The 24533-nt window shown below is 57.6% G+C and overlaps 1 protein-coding gene across 4 annotated transcripts; it reads right to left on the minus strand.

Annotated features, from left to right (window-relative positions):
* Positions 1-50: 50 nt before the first annotated feature.
* SLC8B1 (solute carrier family 8 member B1) lies at positions 51-22922 on the minus strand. Of its 4 annotated transcripts, none has more exons than XM_053902066.1 (18): positions 22823-22908; positions 22492-22539; positions 21377-21626; positions 19407-19511; positions 15728-15880; positions 15587-15639; positions 15379-15437; positions 15119-15223; positions 14873-15040; positions 13828-13935; positions 12560-12613; positions 12304-12434; positions 9375-9516; positions 7169-7290; positions 5460-5613; positions 4697-4777; positions 3377-3441; positions 51-1207 (listed from the first exon to the last, which is right to left on the minus strand). In XM_053902066.1, exons 3-18 carry the CDS (start codon positions 21542-21544, stop codon positions 1010-1012), a joined length of 1866 nt encoding a protein of 621 aa, XP_053758041.1. In that variant the 5' UTR covers positions 21545-21626; positions 22492-22539; positions 22823-22908; the 3' UTR covers positions 51-1009. The 4 variants fall into 4 exon arrangements, with proteins under 4 accessions (XP_053758041.1, XP_053758042.1, XP_053758043.1 ...); XM_053902069.1 differs by lacking the exon at positions 51-1207 and adding an exon at positions 3058-3290 and having other exon boundaries at positions 22823-22909; XM_053902067.1 differs by lacking the exon at positions 22492-22539 and having other exon boundaries at positions 22823-22922.
* Positions 22923-24533: the final 1611 nt, after the last annotated feature.

Genomic DNA, 24533 nt, shown 5'->3' on the forward strand with positions numbered 1-24533 from the left:
CCGCTCGTCACCTGGCCCAGGGAAGGAAGAACCGGTAAGAGCTGGGTGTGTCCCTTTCTGTACACTTGAAATATTTAATGACTTTTTCACTGGAAAAAAGACAGTTGGGCCCCTTTGCCACCGCTGGCATAAGGCGGCCGGGCAAACTGAGAAGGTAGGTGCTCCTTGGAAAGTCAGGTCAGCGGCGGACAGCGGGAAGGCACTGGGGAGCACTCATTCTGTCCCCGAGCTTTCGGGCACTGTGACCCCGGCCCGGGGCTCCCCCTGAGGTAGGCACAGGGCCACGGTCAATTGACTCCTGTTTCACAGCTGGGGAAACCCAAGCTCAGGGCACAGAGGCGCTTGCGACAGTCGGCAGACAGTCCCGGAGGTAGAGTCGAGGGCTGTGCCGTCCAGGACGGTGGCCGCTGAGGGGGCCAGAGCCACGTGCTGCTAGTTTGGGGCCACTGAGCCATACGTATGGTAGCACGAATTCCCCCTCCCCTCCCCCCCGTTTGCTTTGGCTTTTATTAACGTGGCGACTAGAAATCTCAAAGTCAGGTGTCTCCTATTCCATTTCTGTCCGACGGTGCAGCTCTAGAACTCAGCCCCGATGGCCTGAGGCCCGTGGTGTTGTGCCCGCCCTCTGAGACACTCTGGCTAAGCCCGGGCTCAGCAGCGGTCTGAGTGAGCCCTGAGAAGATGCGGGAAGGCAGCAGGGCGTGACTCCAGGCCCCGGACACGCCGGTGGTCTTCCAATAACAGCTTGGAAGGCACTCCGTCATCCCCTTCACCCCCAACCCCAGCCTCCGAGAGGCTCCGCCGATCATCCAAGGACGTCTGCCTTCTGTCTGCAACTCTGTCCACAGCGAGGCCCGGTCTCCGACGTCCCGGAAACAAGGCTTAGCTGGTCGCCCCGCCCAGGGCGGGGGCCCCATTCACGGCCCCCCCCCACCGGGGCCCGACTTCCATCTTTCTGCCTGCAGTGACACCTCCCGGCCACCAGGCGGCGCCGGCCACGCGGCGTCACTCACACGCTTTTCAGGTGAATCACCCCAAATTCCGTAAGCAGGGCCACCACGAGGAAGGTCACGTAGAAGAGGAGCAGGCAGAAGCCGTAGACTTTGTTCAGCTGGAAGCACTGCAGTGGGACCGAGACCAGGGAGCAGACGAGGCTGAGGCCCAGGGCGCCCGCCAAGACCCACACCAGCAGTCCGTCTGGCTCCAGCTGTGGGGGGATCGGGGGGGGGGGGGGGGAGAGGCGGGGTCACCGCGGCCACCAGTCCGTCACCCACCCCTCGCCAGGTGCGGGAGCTGTGGCCCCGTGGGATGGCACGCCCCGCCCTCAAGTTCCACGCTCTGAGCCACCTAACTGGTCGTCACTTGCCATGGTAACCCTAGGAAACTAACACGGTCTGTTACATACGCACCTTCCGTGCAGGTGGTGGAAAGTTCTCGAGCGATACAGAAGAGCGAAAAGAAGTGAAATGACCCTCTCCCTGCTTCCCTGCCTCCTGGACTTAGCATTCGCCTAACATCCACGGGGGACTCGACAACTGGGTGCTGTGCTAGGTGTTTTCACCCACTCCACGTAGCGTCTCATCTGTGCGTCGGGGGTAAGGACCTCCCCCGACGACCTGTGAGGGGAGCGTCTTCACCCCAAGGCACAGGCGAGGAAACTAATTGGTGCCAGAGCCCACGTCCCCGTCCAAGCTCTTAACGACACCCTATCCTGCCTCCCCGCCCAGGGACGAACATGCACACACGCGTGGGATCCACACACGGAGACCTGCACGTCCGTCCTGAAACCAGAAACGGAATCGTAGGCGAAGTAGTGCTTAAGAGCAGCTGCGTTTTCCTCCCAACACCAGCCCTTGGCCATCCGTCCATGATGCCCTCCATCCCTAAACTCCGCACAAAGGCAGTGGAATGCACACACACACACACACACACCCACACCCCACAAAGAGCAAGAGAAAGGAAGAAATCGGCCCCTTGGGGAGCCAACCCTAAATCCTCATTAACTGGAACTGCCCGGGAATGGATCATGAAAGAAACCTATTAAACCGTGAAGCGTCTAAACAAAATGTGCAGCCCGTGTTTACCTTTTAGAAAAGCAAACTTTCCAAGCGGTGGGTAGCTATTTGCTTGTGGGCGTGGCTACCTCGAAGGCTGGCCCTGCCGCCAGCTAATTCCAGGCCATTGGCCGCAAGAGTCACCGCCAAGCAGAGCCCCTCAGGGAAAGCATGGGTGACGGTTCCCATTGATAACGCCACCTTTCAGCCCCACAGCACCCCAGCTGCTCTCGCGTGGGGGGCCCGGGCGGTGGGTCCTTAAGAACAGAGATGCCCGAGGCACGATGCGAACTGGTGGCCCGGGGCGGGGTCGAATCTGCCTCCGGCCGGCTTCCCGTTTGCCCTGAGCAACGTTTGAGACTCGAGAAAGTTCCCCTGGGAATCCTGATTTCTTCTCTAGAAAATGTGGACTATCTGGTCACATGAGGCCCACGTGAATCGCCCACACGATTTGGTTGCCTCCCTGGTCCTGGTAAGGGCTGACGTTTTCCACCTTGTTTGGAATAGGGTTTCTCAAGCCACCTACCTTCATCCGTCCCCAGGGAGCTGCTTTTAAAACGCAGTTTCCAGCCCCCACCCGCTGGAAAGCCCCCAGCCGCTGGAACGCCTGCGACAGGAGGTCTCATGCACCCCTCGGGCATCCTTGAAGCGTTAAGAACCTCCACTCAGTGCGTCTCAGAATCTTCTCCAAATTTCCCAGGCTCCCTGCTGGGGCTGATTTAATAATCCTCCCTCCTGGCCTGTCCTCTGTGGGCAGTTTGGGCAGAGGGGTTCGGCCTGGCCCTTGCCTCACGCATGCTATCCAGGAAGCTTGTGGGGGTGCCATCTCACCCAGTTCCCAGGTGAGGAGACTGAGGCCCAGGGATGTCCTAACTCACCCAGAGTCACACGGCAGGAGACTTAAAGTGATTGACCGGGACATAAATCCAAGGGCCTTCCTGACCCCCTACTCCCACCCACCCCCACCCCCGCCGCAAAGCTATAGCCTAATTACCCTGGGAACTTGCAAGGAATACATTTTTTTTCAACCCTGCATTCAGGCTGTTTTAAAAATATTCTACACATTCCGACTTGTCACGAGTTCAGGTAACACCTCTCCCCAGCAAGCATATGCTGCTGAGACGGGAATGTTCTCGCACTGGGGGACAGGAGAAAGATGAGGAGAGAGAAACTCCGATCTTGACCTCAGGGCCGTGAGTTCAAGTCCCGCGTGGGACTCCGCACTGGGTGTGAAGGCTGCTTAAAAAAAAAAAAAAAAAAGGAAGAAAGAAAGAAAGAAAAATCCCAGAAGGGGCCCCTTGCACAGGGGTCTGGCCACTCACCTTCACCTCCGCGTGGCTCCTGGAGATCTGGAGCAGGCAGCCCAGCCCTACTCCCACCAGGATATCTGCGGCCCGGCTCAGGAAGTTTGCTGGAACAACGCCCCACAACCCCAACCCCACGCCCCTCGGCTTCCCTTGTGGTCTATGCACCCCCAGCCCCCCCAAACCCTGAGGGGACCCTTTCCAGTTTTAGCCCCTTTTAATGTACATTTCTCACTCAAACTGCAAGGAGGAAATGAGTTTGCAGAAGTGCTTGGTCCCTGGTAAGCAATGGGCTTCCCTGCGGCTAGGGGAGGCGACCTGTGACGGAGCACAGGTCAAGGCCATCTACAGGTGTCGTTCAAGGGACGCCGCTCCGGGCAGGGCTCCTTCCTTCCCACCCCAACCTGAGGGCTCAGGGGAGGCCACAGCGAGAAAGCCAGGACCAGGTCTCAAAGGGCCACCCCCCGGAAGGCCCTGACCGGCCAAGGAGTGACAAACGGCCAGTCCCCGCCCACGTTTGCTGGGCACACGTTATGTGCCGGGGCACCGCCCTGGGTGCTTTACCCCGTCATCAGTCTCCACGCCAACCCATTCTGAATTTACAGACTGCTGAGGTTCGGAGAGTAAGATGTGTGCAAGGCCCCGAGGTCACACGGCTGGCGAGTGGTGGCACTGCAGCCGGAACCCGAGTCCGTCTACTTTTAAAGCCCTTTCTTCTCAGCCCCGGGGTGGGGGTGGGGGGGCTCATCCTTGTCTTTCCTGCACAGACCTGGGCGTGGCGAGTTACAGCCCCCAGGCCAAGCGGCCCGCGGGCCGCTGTTATAAATAAAGTTTTATTGGGACAGAGCCACACCCATTCATATCCGTGTTGCCCATGGCTGTTTCCACACGACCACAGCAGAGTCAAGTGGTGGCAAAAGAGGTTGGCAGGGCGCACAAAGTCTAAACTATTTACTCTCCGGCCCTTTAAGAGAAAGCTGGCCACCCCCTAACATCTACAGACCACGATGTCCATAAGAAAGAGGAAGAGGGTCTTCCAAAGGGCCCGCATAAGCTCGGCATGGGGACGTCTACGAAAAAGAGTATCTGCCATCCACTGGGGGCTCACCAGGCACCAAGCATTTCTGTCGCCTCATTCAATCCTTACAACAGCCCTTCTGAGGTCAGTCCTCTCAGCACGCCCATTTTACAGATGAGGAAACTAAGGCTCGGGCAGCTCCGTCACCTGCCCAGGGGGTACAGCAAGGGCCAATCGCAGGGGTGGGGCGCCGAGCACGCCCGCGGCCCTCGGAGGCCGGGCCACCAGAGCCGAGGGGAGGGCGGCCCCATGAAGGATACTCAAGATGATGCCCCCGAAACAGGCTGCGAAGGCCATCCGCGGGTAGCCCTGGCGGGCCAGCGTGAAATCTGAGAAGGCGTCTGCGTGGAAACGAGAGACCCCCTTGAGGGGCGGGGAGTGGCTCCCCCTGGCCCTCTGGTCATTCGCTCCCTAATTCTTAACCACAGTCGTTCGGTCAACAAACACCCACGAATGCCCATCTGGGCCTTGCGGTAGCTGGCCGGGCCCTCGGCCACGGCCTCCCACGACATGATTCCCTCCTTCATTCTTTCTGTCCCATTCCCTCCCACCCGGGGTGTGACATGCCATTACGGCCAGCACACATAGCACCTTTATGCAAATTAGAAAAAGGTACCCCGAAAGGTGAATGGAAGATGTGCATTTTAGCCCCCCTGACTCCTTAGCTGAATGCTCTTGTGCAGTGCACAACCTGGCCAACCCTACCCGGCGGCAGCAGTTAGAGAAGGGTATATGGGTGCGTGTGTGAATGCCCGCGTAGGTGGCGTACCCCACGTACACGTTCAGCGTGGTTGGCTGTAACGGGGAGCTCCATGTCTACCCATCGGACAAGGGGGAAGAGGCGAGGGCTTCTACAGTCTCCTGGCCCAGATACGGTCCAGGCCATCTCACCCCTATGACCAGTTATGGTCACTCCAGAGCAACAGTGGGCCCGAGCACATGCCCACAGGCCCTCTGGCCAGGGGAGCAAAGGACGGTGAAATGCGGGCACTCATCCCAGAAGCCCACCCGGCCCTGCGTCACCTCCGATGCTGTTCCCCCAGGCCAGCAGCGTGAGCCCCAGGACGGTGTTGCTCAGCCGGAACACGACGCCCAGGGACCGCAAGATGTTCACCACCTCTGTGGCGGCTGCGTTGATCCACAGGGCGCTGGTCAGGAAGCCCAGGAAAGCAAAGAGCTGGGGAGGGAACGGTGCGCTGATGGCCCAAGGCCGGTCCCCAGCAGGGATACGGCCTCAGCTCCCCCATCAGGAAAATGGGATGATCACAGTACCTACCCCCTGAGATTGTCATGAGCATAAATGAGTTAACGCATTCAAAGCAGGGAGCGCCTGGCACACAGTAGGTGCTCAGTAAAATGCTAGCTCAGTGTTACTCTTTTGTCATAGCTCTCTTCAGCTATGGGATGGAAACTCCATCCCCGTTTGCGGGGACTCCCCAGCGCACCCCACCTCCCTCCGGTGCCCAGCAGCTGCTACTCTGCTCCCTGCCTGCTCTAGACACGCCATATACACGGCTGCACACAACACGCGGTCCTTTGTCACTGGTCTCATTCACTCCGCATCACGTCTTTCAAGGTATGCTCCCTGCTGGAGCGTGTGCTGATGCCTTAAAATCCGCAGTTTTTAAAAATCGATAAATAGTAAAAAAAAAAAAAAAAAGAACATTTTAAGTGAACGCTTAAGAGTAAACTCTGGACAAACTGCCTAAAAGTTCCTCAGGGTGTTGCAGGGTGGAGCGAATGGGAAAAAAACCCACCCACGAACACCGGACAATTCTATCCCTGGAACCTGGCTATTGGAGACACAGGGGTTTCCTGCAGCGGGAAAGAGTCTGGCAATCCCTCGAAAAGCGACCCCACCGTTTCGCCTAGGAATACACCCAGGAGAAACAAAACCTCCCAGCCACGCGTTTTTACACGCAAGTTCACAGCGGTGTTACTCGTAACATCCCCAAAGCAGAAAGAGCGTCCGTGAATGATGCACGGATAAGCTAAATGTGCTGCATCGCCATTCGATGGATGGCACTGAGCCACGAAAAGGAGAGATTCACTAATCCCGGCTCATGCCCGGAACGACCTTGAAAACACGACGCAAAGTCACAAAAGGCCACATATTGTGTACGTATGTGTCTGCGAAAAGTCCAGAGCAGGCGAATCCACAGGCACCGGAAGCAGACTGGCAGTGGCCAGGGGGTGGGGGACAGGCGTGGGGTGTCTTTTTTGGTCTTGAAACGCTCCCCAACTGATAATGGTGATGGCTGCACAACTCTGTGAATATGATAATAACCACCGAATCCCATATTTTACAGGGGTGAGTTGCATCAGGATATGTGAATTACATCTCAATAAAATAAAGCTGCTCCAAAAAAGAGAAAGAAAAAAAGAACCTTCAACAGGTACAAAACTGTCCAAAGTGTGGGGCACCTGGGCGGCTCACTTAAGGGGTCTGACTCTTGATTTTGGCTCAATGTTGGTGAGTTCAAGCCTCGCTGGGATTCTCTCTCTCCCCCCTCTTCTCTCTGCGCCCCCCCCCCCCACTCGTGCTCTCTCTCTCGCTCTCAAAATAAACTTAAAAAAAAAACAAACAAACCCAAAAGTCTCAAAGGTGGCTTTAAAGACCTGTCATCACGGAAAGTGATTACTGGCCTAACTGCCCCGGGAGCACGGACAGACATCTTTCTGGAAGATTCCAGTGTCCCCTCATCCCACCCCGGAGCACCGGAGATTCTTACCCAGTGAAACCTGGGAGGCTCACTGTTGGATGTGGCAAAAAAGGTCACCGCAGCCAGGGCTGTGCCCACAATCACCACCACGGCCCAGACAGGAAAGAGGCCACCGATCTCGTAGATGCCGTCTGCAGAGAGGCAAGAGAGGGACTTGGGACCGCTGCTTCCGCGTGGCCGCGCCTCCTGGAGGGCACACGTCTTCCCCAGAGTGAGTGAGAGGGCTGGCGGAGAGACCCAGGGATAAAAGTCACTTGCACTCCGTCGTTGGACACGCAATGTGCCCAGTGCTGTCCCGGGCACCGCAAGGGGACAGAGAAATTAAAGACAGAGCCCCTGCCTCTTACCCACTGACCCCGGGGCCCCGCGTCTGCTCTCTCAACAAACCCGCTCCCCAAAGGAGCCCAGTGAGAGTTATGTGAGCTCCGGGGGCCTCGTAGCAAAACACGAAAAGGAGAAAGCCCCACCTACGGGCAGGCAGCACACGCTGGAATTCTCCGCACGTGACCCTTTTCACCACTCGAAGGCAGTGGAGGGTTGGGCGACCAGACTCTCCTCCTGTTCTTTTTCAGTCTAGCTCACGGGCTCTCCAGCGTCAGCTGGCGACAGAATTACACGAGGGAGCTGATACACAGAATCGTGTCCCCAGCACACTGTGCCGGAATCTCAGGAGGCGATTCTGACAGAACGTGGTCTGGGCTTTGGAACCTGACGCCTGGGTCAGGGGCCCCTTCCCCTGTATTGGCTAAGCCTGTCCTAGGGGAATTTTAGGAGGTGGCTGGATGTGGGGTGGTCAGGAAGGGCTTCTTCGGGCGCCGAGGATATGGGTCATAAGCAGAGAGAGGGCACGAGGGCCACAGGAGGAGAGGGGAGAGCTGGACCGGGGAGGAACCAAGCAGGTGGTTGGTACGGCATGAGCAGAAGAGGCTGGGGAAGGCGGCGGGCTTGAAGGATGGCCGGCGGGGGTGTGGACTTGTACCAAGAGGCACTGGGGAGCCATGGAGGTCTCGGAGCGGAGAAGCGACCACCACATATGAAAAGTGGCCCTTCAGGAAGAGGGCTCTGGGGGTGGTCTAGAGAGGGAGGCTGGGAGACTCTGACAACAGACACAACACCCCCTCCGGCAGGGAGCCGAGTCCGGGGGCCCCGCTATGCGGTGCTCAGCCCAGCAGGGGGGTCACAAACGTGTTAGCCTGAACCAGAATTTCCCCGGGATGGACCTGCTATCACCGGATGGTGTCGGTACGTGGACAAGACGCTGTCGTGCCACAATCACATCTCAGGCGAGGGATTCCTCCTTCAGAGAAAGTCTCCCTTGGTGCTAATGGGTCTGTGACGTCTCTGACACCTGCTGAACGCCCTCTGGAACAAAGGGCTCTCCAGCCTCTGGAACAAAGGGCTCTCCAGCTTAATTTTTGCTGTGCCTTTACCTTGCACGTATCGGCAATGAAGCCAGTTTCCTACTGGTGAGGCTGATACAGTTTCCTTTGCAGCAAATGTAAGTTTAAGGACAGCTGATTCAAGAAAAATGTCAGACTTAACGGTACACAGAGGGAGAAAAATCAAGAAGATGGCTCATGAGTGACCGACGCCTGGGAACTACTCTTTTAAGAAGTCACAGAGATCATGAGAGCAAGGCCCCTGACCCGAGACGAGACCCTCCCGCTCAGTAGGGAATGAAAGGCTGAGGGACGAGACGGCTGGCACCCCCAGGGGGCGCCCTTCTCGGCTCTGGGATCACACCTTGCCCTGCTGGACAGTCTCTGTGCCTCCTCCCCCCCCTCCCCCCCGCACCCAAATCAGAGAGGAAACCCCCAGGGAACTTGGGAGCTGTCTCATGCTGACACCCGCCATGCATTTACATTTGTCACCAGAGTCCCCCCCCCACCTCCACGTGATGCCCAGGGGACAGAGGGATGGGCAGCACGTAATAGAAAGAAGCCTGCACAGCAGGAGTTGGGAAACACCTGATAACACTGGGCATTTCTTTAGCCAGAACAGGTCGGAAAAGGCGAGGGCAGCCTGGCACAGACGGGAGAAAACTCGAATTCCCCAGCCAGGTGCCCCAGCAGGCAACAGGGGGGACGGCCGTGATTCGGACAGCAGGCACCCCCCACCGGGGACGCCCTTCTGCCATCCAGGCAACTCTGCCTTCAGAAACGTGGCCCGGAATGGGGGGCGGGGGGGAGGGGGGCCGGCCCGGGACCATACTCACAGGCGCCCGACTGCAGGGTCAGGGCCAAGACCAGCGGGCTGATCACCAGGTGCAGGCAGTTGAGGGGCCGTTTCCAGTTGCCATCGTCCTTGTCGGGGTCCACAACTGGGACGGTGAGCAGCAGCAGGAACTCCACGGGCAGCTGTCAAGTGGGCGAAGGCAGACGGAGGTCACGAGGGAGGCCCGCGTCCCAGCGGGCTGCGCGAAGGCTTGGGCAGGCCCAGGCTAACTGCCTGTATTAGTGCCACTGGGACACCTTTGCCAGGACGGAGTGCCTTCCGGCAAGTTCTGGGGAACAGGCTCCTAAAATCAAGGGGCTGGCAGGGCCGCACCTCTTTCCGGAGGCTCTGCGGGAGAATTCGTTTCTTTGCCTCTTCCAGCTTCCAAGGCCGCCCGCATTCCTTGGCTTGCGGCCCCCACCCGGGTCACGCCAAGCTGTGCTTCCTTATCACATCTCCTCCGACTCCGCCCCCCCCCCCCGCCCCCCTCCTTCCCTAGAAAGAGCCTGGTGATGACACCAGGCCCACCTGGATAATCCAAGAAAATCTCTGCATCTCAAGATCCTTAATCACAGCCGCAAATCCCTTTTTCCATGAGGGTAACATAGTCATGTTTCCAGGGAGCAGGACGCAGGCATGGGGCGGGGGGCGGGGGGCCGTTCTTCGGCTGACCACAGCACCTCGCCCGCTGATCCTGACGACAACCCCGTGCATGGGAACTAATCATTTCCCACCTTCCAGACAAAGAAACTGAGGCTCAGAGAGGTTACGGAACTTCTCCAAACACACACGGAAGGGTACGGGAAGTTGGGATACGGGGCCAGCTCTGACCGACTCCACACCTTGTGTTTTCAGCCAGTAACTAAATTAGGTAATAACACGGACAGAGTGCTGCCGACTTGCAAACCTCAGAGACATCGTGGGTTTGGTTCCCAACCACCTCACTAGAGCGAATGTCGCAACGAGGCGAGTCAAATGAACGTTCTGGTGTCCCAGTGCACATAGAAGTTACGTTTCCCCTACACCGTCGACTATTAAGTGCACAGTAGCCCTGTGTCTACAAAAATGTACATCTCTTACTTAAGGAAATACTTTGTTGCTATAAAATGCTAACTGTCATCTGAGATTTCAGTGAGTCATAAGCACCGACTGCTAAGCACTGACCACAGATCACGACAAATATAATAATAACGAGAAGTATGAAATATCGCAACAGTTACCGGAACGTAACGCGGGGCCACAGAATAAGCAAATGCTGTTGGAAAAGTGGTGCCCACAGGGGCGCCTGGGTGGCTCAGTCGGTTGGGCGTCCGACTTAAGCTCAGGTCATGATCTCGCGGTTCTTGAGTTCGAGCCCCGCGTTGGGCTGTGTGCTGACAGCTCAGAGCCTGGAGCCTGCTTCAGATTCTGTGTCTCCCTCTCTCTCTCTGCCCCTCCCCTGCTCATGCTCTGTCTCTCTCTCTCAAAAATAAATAAACATTAAAAAATTAGGGGCGCCTGAGTGGCTCAGTCGGTTAAGCGTCCGACTTCAGCTCAGGTCACGATCTCACGGTCCGTGAGTTCGAGCCCCGTGTCGGGCTCTGGGCTGACAGCTCAGAGCCTGGAGCCTGCTTCGGATTCTGTGTCTCCCTCTCTTTCTGACCTTCCCCTGCTCACACTCTGTCTCTCACATTGTCTCAAAAATAAATAAACATTAAAAAAAAATTAAAAAATTAAAAAAAAAAAAAAAGGAAAAGAAAAGGGTGCCCACAGACCTGCTAAACACAGCCTGGCCGCGAACCTTCAACTTGTAAAAGATACGGTGTCTGTGAAGCTTAATAAAGCAAGGTGCAATGAAATGGAGCGTGCCTGTTAAGACAGCGGACCCAGCCCTCCGCGTATTACTTTTTATTAAATTGTCACAGCGACCGTGATAGGCTCGATACTGTTCACGATGCTCCAATCCCTTCCCGCGACAGAATTCAACACCCACACGCTTTGCCAAGTGATAGGAGTCTGCAGGATACGTCGCCCTGCCCCACTGAACTTGGCCGTGTGACGAGCTTCGGAACAACGGGCTGTCGGCGAAGGTGATGGGAGTAGAGACTTCAACCGCGCTTGCGAAGTTGGCCTTGGCCTCTTCTGCCGAGACCAGGGCGCATCCCCAGCACCCACGGGCCCCAGAATGAGACGCTGGGTGGACCTACACCTCCGAACACAGCCTGAAGTCCCCCCAGACAGCCCTCAGGCCTTTGAATGAGAAAAAAAGACGGTCGTCGTAAGTCGGTGAGATTTGGGGGGCTGTTTCCTGAAGGGCATTGCTGTAGGGCACTGTATCATTGTCCCCATTTTGCTGCGGAGGCAACTGAGGCTCAGAGAGGCCCCAGGTCGCGATGCCACAGGAGCCACCGTGGAGGACGGGTAAGTGTGTGGTACGTGCCTCCTGGAACAGAGGGGCCGAAAATGTCTCCGCGTTGGCGGCCTCCAGGTTCTCTCCGGGAGGAGATAGGGCTGGGAGGTGAGACCCCGCCCCTTTTGCTCTGGGTGGTGAAAGGCAGCTGCAAACCAGCCTGGGCACCCCGCTCAGGTCTACACCTCAGGACACGTTAGCCCGGGGAAGCAGCAAATGGTCAGAACGGCTCAATCTCATTCTCATTGGAGCTCACCTTGACCCAGCCCCAGACCCCCGTTGCCCAGTCAGGAGGGGTCTCCTCCCCCTCTCCCTCTGTCCCAGAGGCTCTCCTTCCTCCACGGTGGGGGCCAAGCCCCAGGTCAGGCCCCCAGCCAAGCTCTATGACTCAGTTTCCCCATCAAGTCCCAGGTAACCTATTCTGAGAGGGTCTCAGCAGACTCCAGCCCCTCCCCTCTCATTTAGCTGGAGGAGGTTGAGTGGCCACTGCCCTGCCGCTGTCGTGGAGCCGTGAGCCTGGCTCCAGGGGCCCCCCTCCTACCTTGAGCACCTTGAGGGCCCTCCAGTACACGGACTTGTTCCTCCACTTCCTGTAATCCAGGGGGTTGAGGGCCCGGGCCAGGATCTGAGCCGTGGTCTCCTGATAGAAGAGAAGCGGCCGGTACTCTTCGCCTGGGTGTGCAAGGGGGAGTGTGCGGCTGGCTCAGCTTCCAGGAACCCCGCTCCCCTCCCCACTTCTTTACCCCCAGCCCTGCCCTGGTACCCCCACCCCCGCCGGGCACGGAGACCAGACTCACTGTAGTCGTAGCTGTTGGAAGACACTGGTTCCACCTCAGAGTTTGAGAGCATCTCTGTAGGAGAGAGGGGTGTTTCGCACGAGCCGGCCAGGGAGCCCGGACGCTCTCCACCACCATTCCAGCGCGGGACAGCCCCGGGACAGGGCAGTGTCCAGGGCCCAAGCGTCCAGGCCCTCTGGAGCTCGGATTGCTCAGAATCCCTTCGCACGCCCAGGATTCTTACCGAGTGAGAAAGTCTAACTCAAAAAACATCTTCAAATGTAACGTAAGGGCGTTGGAAGAGGTAATTCAAACATTTGCTGACTTCAGTTTGGGACCTTCCAGAATTTGGAACCCATCCCATGTTTCTCTGTCAGTCTGGAACTTTCCTTGGAAGTCCTCTGGAACGCTTACAGCCTGAGCCCGGCAAAGAGGGGCCTAAAATCAAAATGGTCTTTCTCAAGTGAGGAGTCACGGCCAGCCCTAGTTCTGCCTCCGTGTGACCTTAAGGGCCCTCTCCGGGGGGCGCCTGGGTGGCTCAGTCGGTTGGGCGTCCGACTTCGGCTCAGGTCACGATCTCGCGGTCCGTGAGTTCGAGCCCCGTGTCGGGCTCTGTGCTGACAGCTCAGAGCCTGGAGCCTGTTTCCGATTCTGTGTCTCCCTCTCTCTCTCTGACCCTCACCCGTTCATGCTGTCTCTCCCTGTCTCAAAAATAAATAAACGTTAAAAATTAAAAAAATTTAAAAAAAGGGCCCTCTCCAGGCTTCATTTCTCCCTCTTCCTCCAGCCTGATGGGCTATGATGGGTCTGGAAGACGGCACAGGGGTGATGTGTGCTGAAATCGGAAGGCTCAGTTCCCACCGGGGAGGAGAGGAAAAATCATGGCAGACTTCCTGTAGGGGGAATCACCGGCACCCGCGTGTTGTTCAAGGGTCGGCTGCGCGTGCGTGTATGCACGTGTGTTGTGCATGTATTTGCGTACGTGGGTGTTACGCGCGTATTTGTGTATGTGGCAGCGTCACTGGATGTGAGCCGTGACGGCTCTTGGATGTCGCCCTGGAAGGAGCACGGAGCAGGAGGGACTCGAGAACCTGGACAGGCAGCTGGGGGAGAGGCCTCACCAGCACCGGCGAAAGTGTGGAGGCGGGACCTTGGTGAGAACGGGTAGAAAAAGTACACAGAGGAGCTGGACGATGACATTGGCCTCCAGAGATCTAAGGGAGCAGCGAAGGGCACAGAGGGGGCCAGCCCCCGCCGGCCTCTCTCGGGAGCTCGACCCAGACCCTTACCTGGGGTGCCTGGCATGGAATAGACCAGGGACCTCCTCCGCTGCCATCGGTACAGCCAGGTGCAGACAACCACGGTAAGCACATAGAACACGTACAAGCCTAGGTAGCCTGCGGACAAGGGCGCGGGCCGTCACCAAGCGGCATCCTGGCCACGGGCCCAGAGCAAAGGGCTGTCAGCTCCCCTGGTGCCTGGTGCCGCTGGTCTGTGCCAACCTAGCCCCGCGCCCGCAGGGAAACGGCAATTTCCTGGAGCCCCCACCCCACCACTCTGCTCTCCTTGGCCCACCTCCCCTCCCTGCCCCCCACGGTCTGGAAATCAAAGAGGAGACGCCCGACACAGACAGTGGCCTTCGGGACCTGAGTCGAGCGCTGAGGGCGGGTGTCCTGCTCTGCGCCCTGGGAAGCGGGAGCCCCAAGACCGCAGCCCCCGAGCTCCGGCTGTGCCGGGTTTGGCCAGCAGGGGGCCCGCCAGCAAATCAGCAGGTGGCAGGAGAGGGTCTGCCACCCTCTCTTCCAGGCTCCCTCCCCGGCGTGGTGCCCGGTCTCGGGCGGGGCAGGACCCTCTGTGACTTGTCGCTCTCGCCCTTGGTGGCACCAGGTCTAGACCTCCAGTCCTCACTAGGCTCCGGCTAGCATGCCCTGCCCTTTCCGGGGCTCCTACTGTGCTGATCCCCAGATGTCTCTGCATCTCAGTGCCCCTCATGGGTGTCCGTAACCCTTTATAAATTGTGCCTCCACCCGCGTCACCTGAGTCAGGAGTGGAACGCGTGCGCAGCAAGGACCCCGACGGCCACCGTCAGCACCCTGGCTCTACTGCTTGTTAAAATGTGACATCGTGAAGGTCTGCAACACCACCCCAGTCTCCGCCCTGCCCCCTTTGGTTATCTGAACTGTAGGTTCCTTTTTTTTTTTTTTTTTTTTTTGCTCAGACCAGCTTGAGTAGGGTTTCCCCTCACTTGGGAACCCAGAGGGACCTGTGCCCCACTGGCCTGCCACCCGCCAGCCCTGGGTGATGGATGACCCACCCAGCCCCGCGGCTGCTCACCCAGGGCCCATGCGAGCGTGACTCTGCCCAGGTAGAGCGCGGTGAAGGTCAGGAACACGGCCACCATGTAGAAAACGATGTCCCGGAGGAAGGGCCTGGAGGCGGCCGTGAAGGGGCGCAAGATGGCAATGCCACCGGCCACCACGGTGGTCACCAGCACACCCGCACCTGGGGGAGAGGACGGCGTGCTCAGCCCGCCCTGCACCCGCTCCCGCTGCCCCACCCCCCCAGCCGGGCCACTCTTACCGAACAGAGCCCCCAGGGCCAGGCCGGCGGTGCGCGGATCCGAGAAAGCCACCAGGGCGCTGAAGATATCAGGTGCACCGTTCCCAAAGGCCAGGAAGGTGACGCCATGGGGGGGGTTGTCAAGGGGACATAGACCAGGGCCCCCGGCCCGGCCGGGCCTTTCCTGGGCCACGAGCCACACCGCCCTGTCTCCCAGCCACCCCTCGGACTGCCCTCCCTCCCTCCCTCCCTCCGGGGTGCAGGCCCCGGACAAAAGGATACTGCCACATTGTGAGAAAGCTTGAGCAAGGTGCAAATGGCTGACAGGTTCGGGCAGAAACTGCGGAGAGAAAGGCACCAGTGTGGGCCTCCCGGGCGGGTGGTCCCTGCCCACCTCCTTCTCCTAAACACGGGGTCACCCGAATGCCAACCCCCCGGGGGCTCTGTTCCCATCTAGAAGCAGGTCCGAGAGCCCAAGGCCAAACTCACAACTTTGCAGCGGTGACTCCCAGAATCAGAAACAGGTAGAGCAGCCAAAAAGCCTGGAGGGGCGGCCGGAGAGGGGAGGGAGGGTTAAGTCCGGCCCGGGCCACCGGCCCCTCTCACCAGCTCCCCGGGGCAGGGCCTCACATAGAGGGTGATGGCCAGAGGGAGCAGGTTGGGCGGGAGGTGACAGAAGATGCCCTCGAGGTAGTTGAGGTAACCCCCTTCGCTGCGGCAGTCAGGGTTGGTCCTGATGAAGTCACAGCGGTCAGAGACGTTCAGGCCGCACACCTCACGACACTGCAGGGGCGGGGGGGGAGACATGTCAGGGGTAGACGCCCTGAGGGCAGCCGGACCGGGACCATCCAAGCAGCTGAAGACAAGCTCCTTCGGCCCGACCCCTAACCGCCACCCCCGCCAAGTGCCAACCACATACTTTAATTTTTTCAAATAAACTCGTGTTTGAAATTAACACAAGTAAGTCACGAATACATATTGGTTTCCAAACACAAATATGTACGGATTTCTAAATCCCCCATTCTCTTCCCTACCCGCCACAATCCCACCTCTTCCCAAAGGCCCCACCCACCGATGGTTTCCTGAGTAACCTGACAGGCACAATGACCTTGTATATACATCCTAGTACACAGTTTGTCTTGTTTTACAGAAACGGATCCGTCTTCAATCTCTTCTTCTTACAATGTGCTATTATCACTTCACATACACGCCGTGTGTTAATATATCGGTACACATTACGAGGAAGAAGCTGACAGAAGTCAAAGCGTTCTGAGTAGGCCAGGAGCTTAAAATGTATCTCAATTAACCTGCCCCACAATCTTTCAAGGAAAGCCCTATTATCGTGCCCGGTGCACAGATAAGGACACGAAGGCAGTGTCCTGGGGTCCACTCAGTGGTAGACAGGGTGGGAATCCAGTCGGTTTGAGCCTCTAGAACCCTGTCCTTAACCATCACACTCCCCCTAGACTCCCCGCCGATATATTTCAGTTCTTTAATTTTCTTTTTTTTTTTTTTTTTTTTTAATTTTTTTTTTTTCAACGTTTTTTATTTATTTTTGGGACAGAGAGAGACAGAGCATGAACGCGGGAGGGGCAGAGAGAGAGAGGGAGACACAGAATCGGAAACAGGCTCCAGGCTCCGAGCCATCAGCCCAGAGCCCGGCGCGGGGCTCGAACTCACGGACCGCGAGATCGTGACCTGGCTGAAGTCGGACGCTTAACCGACTGCGCCACCCAGGCGCCCCTCAGTTCTTTAATTTTCAAGTAGGCTTCATGCCCAGGGCGGAGCCCAACGCAGGGCTTGAACTCACCACCCTGCGATCGAGAGTCAGCACGCTTAATCGACTGCACCACCCAGGTGCCTCTCCCTGCCGATCTGTTTAACAACAACGGAGGAGTATTTTATACTCTGAAGGATACACAGGGGAGGTAACATTTCCCTACTGGCAGGCCTATGGGTGTGTCTGATTTTTCAATATTGCCAACAATAAACTTCCTTGCATGTGACTGAGTACATGTGAAACGATTTTGAAAGAGAGAATTCTAGAAGTAAAAGGGCTGAGTCAGAGTGTATCATAGTCTGGGTTCCTCCAGAAGCAACCGGGACACAAGGATTTATAAGTAAGTATTTGGAAGAAAAAAACATTTTTTTATGAAAAAAAAAAAGTATTTGGGAGCTGTATTGAATACAACTCCCAAAATGAGGCGGTGGGGAAGGAAAAGAAAGCTACCAGTGAGCCTGGGCTGGGACCACGCCCACCTTGGACTAGTAATCCCGCCGGCAAGGGAGCTGGGGTATTTATACACCGACTCCTACCGGTCACTAGCTGGCTCCCCAGCACTTCTTCCCACCATGCTTAGGGGCAGTTCCAGAAAAAGATGCTGGCAACTGGAAGTCAAGAGCAGCCCAGCAAAAAACGGTAATGCCCAAGGGATAGGGGCGGGGCCCTGCCCACGTCTCTGCAGAGACAAATACATTAAAGGTTCCGTGGGTTTGGCCAAAATCCCGCCCCCGACCCTACTTATTATACACAGTACTTCTCACTAAGTCCTGTCCAGGCCAGCGTGGTAGGAATCTCCTTGTCGCTAAATCGCAAGTCCCTGATTACTTGCCAAGTGCCCTTCTCGTGCGCGAACGGTCATGTGTGTCCCTTCTTCAAACTGCCAGAGTTTTCAGTTGGAAGCTCTCTGTATGATGGATATTTGCCCTTTGTCGGGTCTGCAGCCTAGGATTTCCCTCCCCCTTCTCAAACTTTTAAAAGCTCTGAGGGGCACCTGGGTGGCTCAGTGGGTTAAGTGTCGGACTCCGGCCCAGGTCATGAAGTCGCAGTCCGTGAGTTCGAGCCCCGCGTCCGGCTCTGTGCCGACCGCTCGGAGCCCGGAGCTTGCTTGCTTGGGATTCTGGGTCTCTCTGGCTCTCAAAGAGGAATAAATGTTACCCCCAAGAATTAAAAAAAAAAAAAAAAAAAAAAAAAAAAAAAAAGCTTTGTAAATACCGCCTCACCCCCATTAGGAGGGCTGCTATATAAAGCAAACAAACCTGGAAAATATCAAGTATTGGCAAGGATGGGGAGAAATCAGAACCCACGCGCACTGTTGGTGGGAATGGAAAACAACGGTGGGGCAGATCCCCCCCAAAATTAAGAGAATTACCAGTCCAGGGAGGAAAGGCACCACGTGGTGACGAGTGATCGCTGCTGTTTGGGACGTATGAAAGCTGTCAGGACAATAAATCCTAAGAGTTCTCATCATGAGGGGGAAAAAAATATATATCTCTTTTTCTTTCTTTCATCTATATGAGACGAGAGATGTTAACTAAGCTTCCTGTCCTCGCTTCACATAACTCGTGATGCCGGACGCCTTCAACGGCGGCAGTGCCGGATGTCCGTTCTATCTCAATAAAACTGGGAAAAAACCAGATCGGGTAAATCCACTTCCGGGTATATGCCGAAAAGAACAGAAACCCAGGTCTCAGAGAGAGACGAGCACACCCACGTTCCTCGGCACTATTCACAAACCGCCCAAAGGTGTAGAAGCGACCCCCAGGGTCCCGGAGGGATGAACGGACGACGAGGTGTGGCATATCCATGCGGTGGCCTAGGGCTCTGCCTTCAGAAGGAGGGAAATGCCGCCGCCACCACCACACGACGGACGGGCCGCATGGGGACCCTAACGGACGGCGCTGTGCTCGGTGCAACGAAGCTAGTCACCGAAAGGACAAACGCTCCTCAGCTCTGTTTATCGGAGGTGCGTGGACCAGTCCAATTCGTAGAGACAGAAAGTAGACAGCGGAGGGGGGGGGATGGGGGAGGGGGAGATGGGGAGGGGACAGATGGGGGTGCGGCGGCCGCATTACAGTGAAAAGACGGTGACCTTGAGGTTATGTATGTTGCACCGTAATTTAAAGAGAAACCAGTAGTCAAATCGCGCCTCCACCCCCTCCAGCCCTCGCCGAACTCCCACCGACCTCAGACTGGGGGAGGGGAGATGTTGGGTCTCTGAGCCCTCTGGCCACGGCCCCACCCCTGCTGGCTGGCTCTCAGGCGAGGCAACTGCTGTGTCTTCCCTGGGGGCCGCTGCACCGCGGCCTTCTTCCTCCATGTTCATCCACATTCATCCTCCAATTCTTGGGTTCCCCAGATGCTTCCTCCAGGAAGCCTTCCCCGACTACCTCCAGCCTAGGGTGGATCCCCCCCCCCCCCCCAGGTTATAAATTCTCATCACCCCAGGTGCCCCCCCTGCCAAGCACCTATGTGTTCTGAAGTCCCCAGCGATTCGTACGTAGGCTCACATGCTTGTTAAGTGCCCACCTCGCCACCAAAGCCTTGCACAGTGCCCAGCACACAGTAGGTCCTCAGCAACTGTTTTGCCACACGCTGTGCCGGGCACCATCGCACTCGGTCTTCGTGACAGACCTGGGAGGTTGGTACAATTGTCTCCATTTGATAGATGAGAAAACGGAGGCACAGAGAGGCAAAGTGATTGCCCAAGGGCGGTTTCGAACTCAGCTCTTTCCAAAAGTGACGAGCTGAAGCTCCTGGGGAACCAGCCCGGTGGGGCAGGGGTAGCCTCCCCTTCCAGCCCGCACCCCCTCCCCCCTCCTTGTCCTCAGGGTCAGCCAGGGAGACAGGCCCAGCCCCGGCTTGTCTTCATTTCCCTGACATCAGAGCGAGCCAGCAAGGCGGGTCCCCCACATCAGCCTCCGGAATCACATTCTTCTACAGCGTGCCTGCCCCCCATCCCAAGGAAGCCCAGCAGCACCTGTCCCCAGCTCTCTCCCCTGGGGTGGCAAATTCACGGTGGCACTGCTCTGAGTCTGGGGTGGACTTTTCGGTTCCTCCCCATTCCCTGAGTCACTAAGGACACCCAGGGGAGTATTTGGCCCTCTCCTGGCTCTGGCTTCCCCTCCCGGACCCTCAGCATCCTCATCTATGGCAGAGATGTGTCCCTAAATGGGGGGGAGTTGGGGGAGAGTTTGTTGAGCGTGCCTCCGTGCTGGCCTAAGTGCTCAATAACTCAGAGATTGTCTGGCACAAGCCACAAGTTATTCCGGTTTTCCTGCCCCCGAGGAGCATGCCCCGAGAGGCTGCGGTGAATTTTATAACCACACAAACCACAAACCACTTTCCTGTAAAATGGGTATAATTACCCGTTCACCTGCCTCTGAGGGTGGGCACGAACGTACTCTGCGGCCCTACAACACTGGCATGGGCGCTGAACACCCCCAGCTCTTCCGTGCAAGAGGGAGGAGTTTGTAATTCCATTCTCCCGAGGGGGAATGGCGGGGACTCCAGGGGTCACGGTGACCAGTCCCCTGCCTTCAGTCTTTCACTTGGGATCTACTGTGATCTCTCCCCTGCTCGCAGACATCGGAATGGCGTGATGCAAGTTCCCGCAGCCTGTCTCAATGGCCCCCACCCTCCCTGTCTTGGAGAAGGACTTCCTGCCTCTCACTGAGACATCTGCCTTTCTCCTCCCTCCATGCATCCGAGTCAACAGCACCATGGTCCCCCCTGGAGATCTCTCTTTCTCCCACCACCTCATCTGTTGGTAGATCCCACGCAGTGTGCCCCCAACATTTATGCCAGATCCCCACCCCCCCGCTGCTCTCCCTGCTGCCACCCTCACTCCTCTCAATCCACTCACCCCAGAGAAGCCAGAGAGCTCTTTTGAAGAAATAAATCAGATTCTGACAACACTCCGCTTACAACTCTCCATGGACTCCCAACTATTGTAAACAAATATCACCTCCTAGCCTCAGCCTGTAAGGCCTTTTCTAACCTGGCCACGGCTACCTCTCCATCCTCATCTCTTAACATTCTCCCCCTCGCTCGCCCTGTACCAGCCACTCTGGCCTCCTCACTGCTCCAGGAACATGCCAGGCTTGCTGCTGCCCCAGGGCCTTTGCACTTGCTGTCCTCTCTGTCTGGAATGCTCTTTCTTCCCCAGATGTCTGTATAAGTGACTTCCTTTTTCCATTGGGGGCTTGGCTCAGAGGTCAGTGTCTCACAGAAGCCACCTGTGACCACCCCTTCGGAACTCACTGAAAATACACCCTCCTCATCACAGCTCCCGCTAACGTCTTACCACCTGAAATTGACATGTTTTACTCCTTGATCTGTCCTCCCAGAAGACTGTTTGCTCCCTGAGGGCAGGGAGTTTTGTCTTTATCATTCCCTGGTATGTCCCAGGGTTCAGCTGGGTACCTGCCACATAGCAGAGACCCAACAAATATTCGTTGATCGGGGGAATATACCCCCGCCTGATGCCAGCTTCCTACCTGGATGTACACGTCTGCCGTGGGGGTCTGCTTCACATCTGAGGCTGAAAACGGGGAGCTCATGTGGGTCCCTGTAAATGGGCCCCTGGCCCCGGACACGGTCTCCACCATCCGCAGCACAAGGAACAAACTCAGCACCCGGTGCAGATCCTTCTGTCTGCGGGTCATCGGCCCCCACGGAGCCTGGCCGGCGCTCTCCCCTTCCCTTTCCGCAGCGTTTCACTTCCAAACAGCTGCTAGCTCCAGTGGCCTGCAGGGTGAGGTGAGAACGAGGGACAGTGTCACCAGAGAGCCCAGGCCCCAGCAGGAGGGGACTGAAAACGTTTTCAGCTGAGGAGCTGCCCTCCGTCCTGCCCCCCCGCCAAAGGAAAGCCAAATGTAGAAACCCACCCCCTGGATGGAGGCTCTCTGGAGGGACCCAACTCACCCAGCGGGGAGGTTAGTTACGCCCTTCTTCCTAAGCCCCCAGGTAGCGTCTCCGTGGAGACGCAGGCCTCTCCCACCTACGCCCACCCCCTAGCCTGAGCCGGGACCCTCAGGGCTGCAAGGAGGAATCCTGGGACTCCAAGGGGATTCTAGCTCCAGGGACCAGGGGGGTGAAACAAATATGGGAAGAGGGCAGTGGCGGGGGGGCAGCTTGGCAAGCCCTCAAAACAACGGAAACATACTCGTGGGGGTGCACTTGGCCTTTGGGCCACCGATTTGAGGACGGCGAAGCAGTGTGGTTGCAGGTCCTGCAGTGAGCTAAGCACTTATCACAGATGACCTCACTGAATTCCCAGAACTGGCCAAGAAAAGGCACTGTTATTATTTCCATTCTACAGATGAGCAAACCTGGGCACAGAGCCAGGTCTGTTTCCCCAGCCGCCGTGCCTCACCTCTCTCATCCAGCCCTCAGGACAGCGGTGGAGAGGTCACCGTCCCCGCCCCTTGCACAGAGGAGGGAGCGGGGCTCCGAGGAGTTCCCTAACCTGCCCAAAGTCACATGGCAGGGAGGTCCCAGAGCCCACAGCTCCTGGGATGGGGAAATCAAGGCCCAGAGGGAAGTGCGTTGCTCAAAATCACACAGCCTGTTAGCAGCCGAGCTGAGCTGGGTCCTAGCATCTGCCTTTTACCTCGACACCAGGGCAAAGCCAGCTTTCTTTCCTCCCAAGGAAATCAAACTGGAAACACAACAAAACAAAACAAAAACAGGTCCTGGGCACACCGATTTCCTTCTTCTGGCTCTCCCACATGTTATATACACGAGCATGCTTTGTTTTTGCCCTCACGAGAAGCGAAGTCCAGAAAACCACACTGGGCTTTTTTGTTTGTTTGTTTTTGTAATTCTTTACACAGATGTTTCTCAAGGACCTGACCAGGCAGGAGGGGGAGGGGGAGACCCCAGAAGAAAAGAAGGGAAGAGGAGGGGGCAGAAGGGGCCCCGTCCCTGCGCTCTTTTCTTACCTGGTGACTTTCCCCTTCTTCTCTTGTTTTCCGGAACTTCACTTGGCACCTACTTGGAACCGGACACCGCAAGTTTCCAATCCGGTAACGGCCACTTACAGAGCCGAGCGGCCTTGGGGAGGTCACTTCGCCTCTCTGAGCTTCTGATCCGGTATCTGCAAAATGAAGCCACATGCTGGCCCATCGGAGCACATAGTAAAAGCTCAATAAGTGTCTGAATCTCTGGCGTCCCCAGCTTGAGGGTCAGGACCTCCCTCTCTATGGACGACGGATTGCTTGTACTCATTCACAAAGAGAGCATGTATCGAGCGCCTTCTGTACGCCTGTCCGAAGCCCAACGCTCATTAGATGTGCAGTCCTGATAGGAAGAGGCGGGCACAGGAAGTTGGGCTTCAACCCCATCTGCGGCTGCACTTTCTGGGTGCGAGACCCCGGGAACATCAAAGTGTTTCCTAATCTCTGAGAAAATTGAGAAGTTGAAGTCCGGGTGCCCGGCCCTCAGGCGGCGCCCCGGCGGGCGAGGAGGCACCGCTTACCTCTGGCCGGGCCTCGGACCCGCAAACTCCGAACCTCGATCCCGCCGGGCCTCGCGGCCTTCCCGGTCCCCGGCCGCCGGCCCGCGCAGCCGGACCTTTCGCCCCCGTCGCCGCCGACCTGGGCGCCCGGCCCGCTGCAGAGTCCTGGGCACTTCCCCGGTTCGTCCCCGCCCCGCCCCACCTTGGCCCCGCCCTCGCTGGCCCCGCCCAAGGACACGCCCCGAAAGCTGGTCCCGCCCCCTCCCTTAAAGGCACAGGCTCCCGCGAGGTCCCGGGGAGGTCTCGGGGCTCCTCCCCGCCAGCCGCCCTCCTTTCTCAGTCTCCAGCCTGTCGGTTTCGCCGTAGCGGATCCGGCGGAAGCTGAGATAAAACCTGAAGGGTAAAGAGAGCAGGAGGCCGGAGAGGGGCAGTTAGAGAATGAAATTAGGAGGCTTACTCCTAGATGCTTCTGGTAAAATCAGCGGTGATAAGGGGCGCTCGAGAGGGTCCCAGGAGAGGCGGGTCCCGCAAATATTCCGGCTGCCCTGCCTGAAATGCCTCCGTTCGCGAGACCTCCTGATTGGGGTCAGCACTCTCTCTAGTAGCATCGCTTTTAAAAGAGGAATAAGGCAAATAAGTCAAGACAGGGGAGTCGGCGCTCTACTCGTACCCCTCCCCGATTTCCAGCCCCTGGGGAGGTTCGCGTCTTCGGCGTCTTTCCGAGGGCTGGGCGGCAGGATAGCAGGTTGGAGCTGGGGCCGACGTCCCCTCCCCGGCGGCTCCGCAGGCTCGCTCCGCCCCCCGCCCTGGCACGTCCCTGGCTCTCCCGGTGCCCCGCTTCACCATCACCTGCCGGAGGCGTTTGGGGCCCCTCAGCGTCCAGCCCTCGCGCCCCTTTCTGATCTCATCTTGTACCCCCCCCCCGCCGCCACCCCCTCCCGCTCTGTCCCGGGGAGGGTTCCCCATTCCCTGAACACCCTGCTGTTTACACGCGGCCAGCACCTCTGTTCCTTCTGAGCTCCCTTCCCCGGATGCCACGCTTCCCTTTTCCACCTGACAAAAATCTTCCTCATGCGCCTGGCCCACCCTCCCCCCAGCCTCCGTTGCCCCCACCCTCCCGGGTTCCTCACCGTCAGAAAGAGCATACCCCTGGGTCCCCACTCTGGGACACGGATGACACGGTGGCCCAGTGCATG

The sequence above is a fragment of the Panthera pardus genome, unplaced genomic scaffold (assembly GCF_024362965.1).
Source record: "Panthera pardus isolate Hobbes unplaced genomic scaffold, ASM2436296v1 HiC_scaffold_15, whole genome shotgun sequence".
In the NCBI taxonomy this organism is placed as follows: Eukaryota; Metazoa; Chordata; class Mammalia; order Carnivora; family Felidae; genus Panthera; species Panthera pardus.

Bases quoted from the DNA above. Each gene is read 5' to 3' on its own strand.
- SLC8B1 (XM_053902067.1), bottom strand. From the start codon at position 21,544: ATGACCCGCAGACAGAAGGATCTGCACCGGGTGCTGAGTTTGTTCCTT. The intron at 15,640-15,727 runs GTGAGGCCCTGC...CCGCCCCTCCAG, and splicing joins CTCTGGCCATCACCCTCTAT to GCTTTTTGGCTGCTCTACCT. The intron at 4,778-5,459 runs GTGACGCAGGGC...GTTTCCACGCAG, and splicing joins CTGGGGGAACAGCATCGGAG to ACGCCTTCTCAGATTTCACG.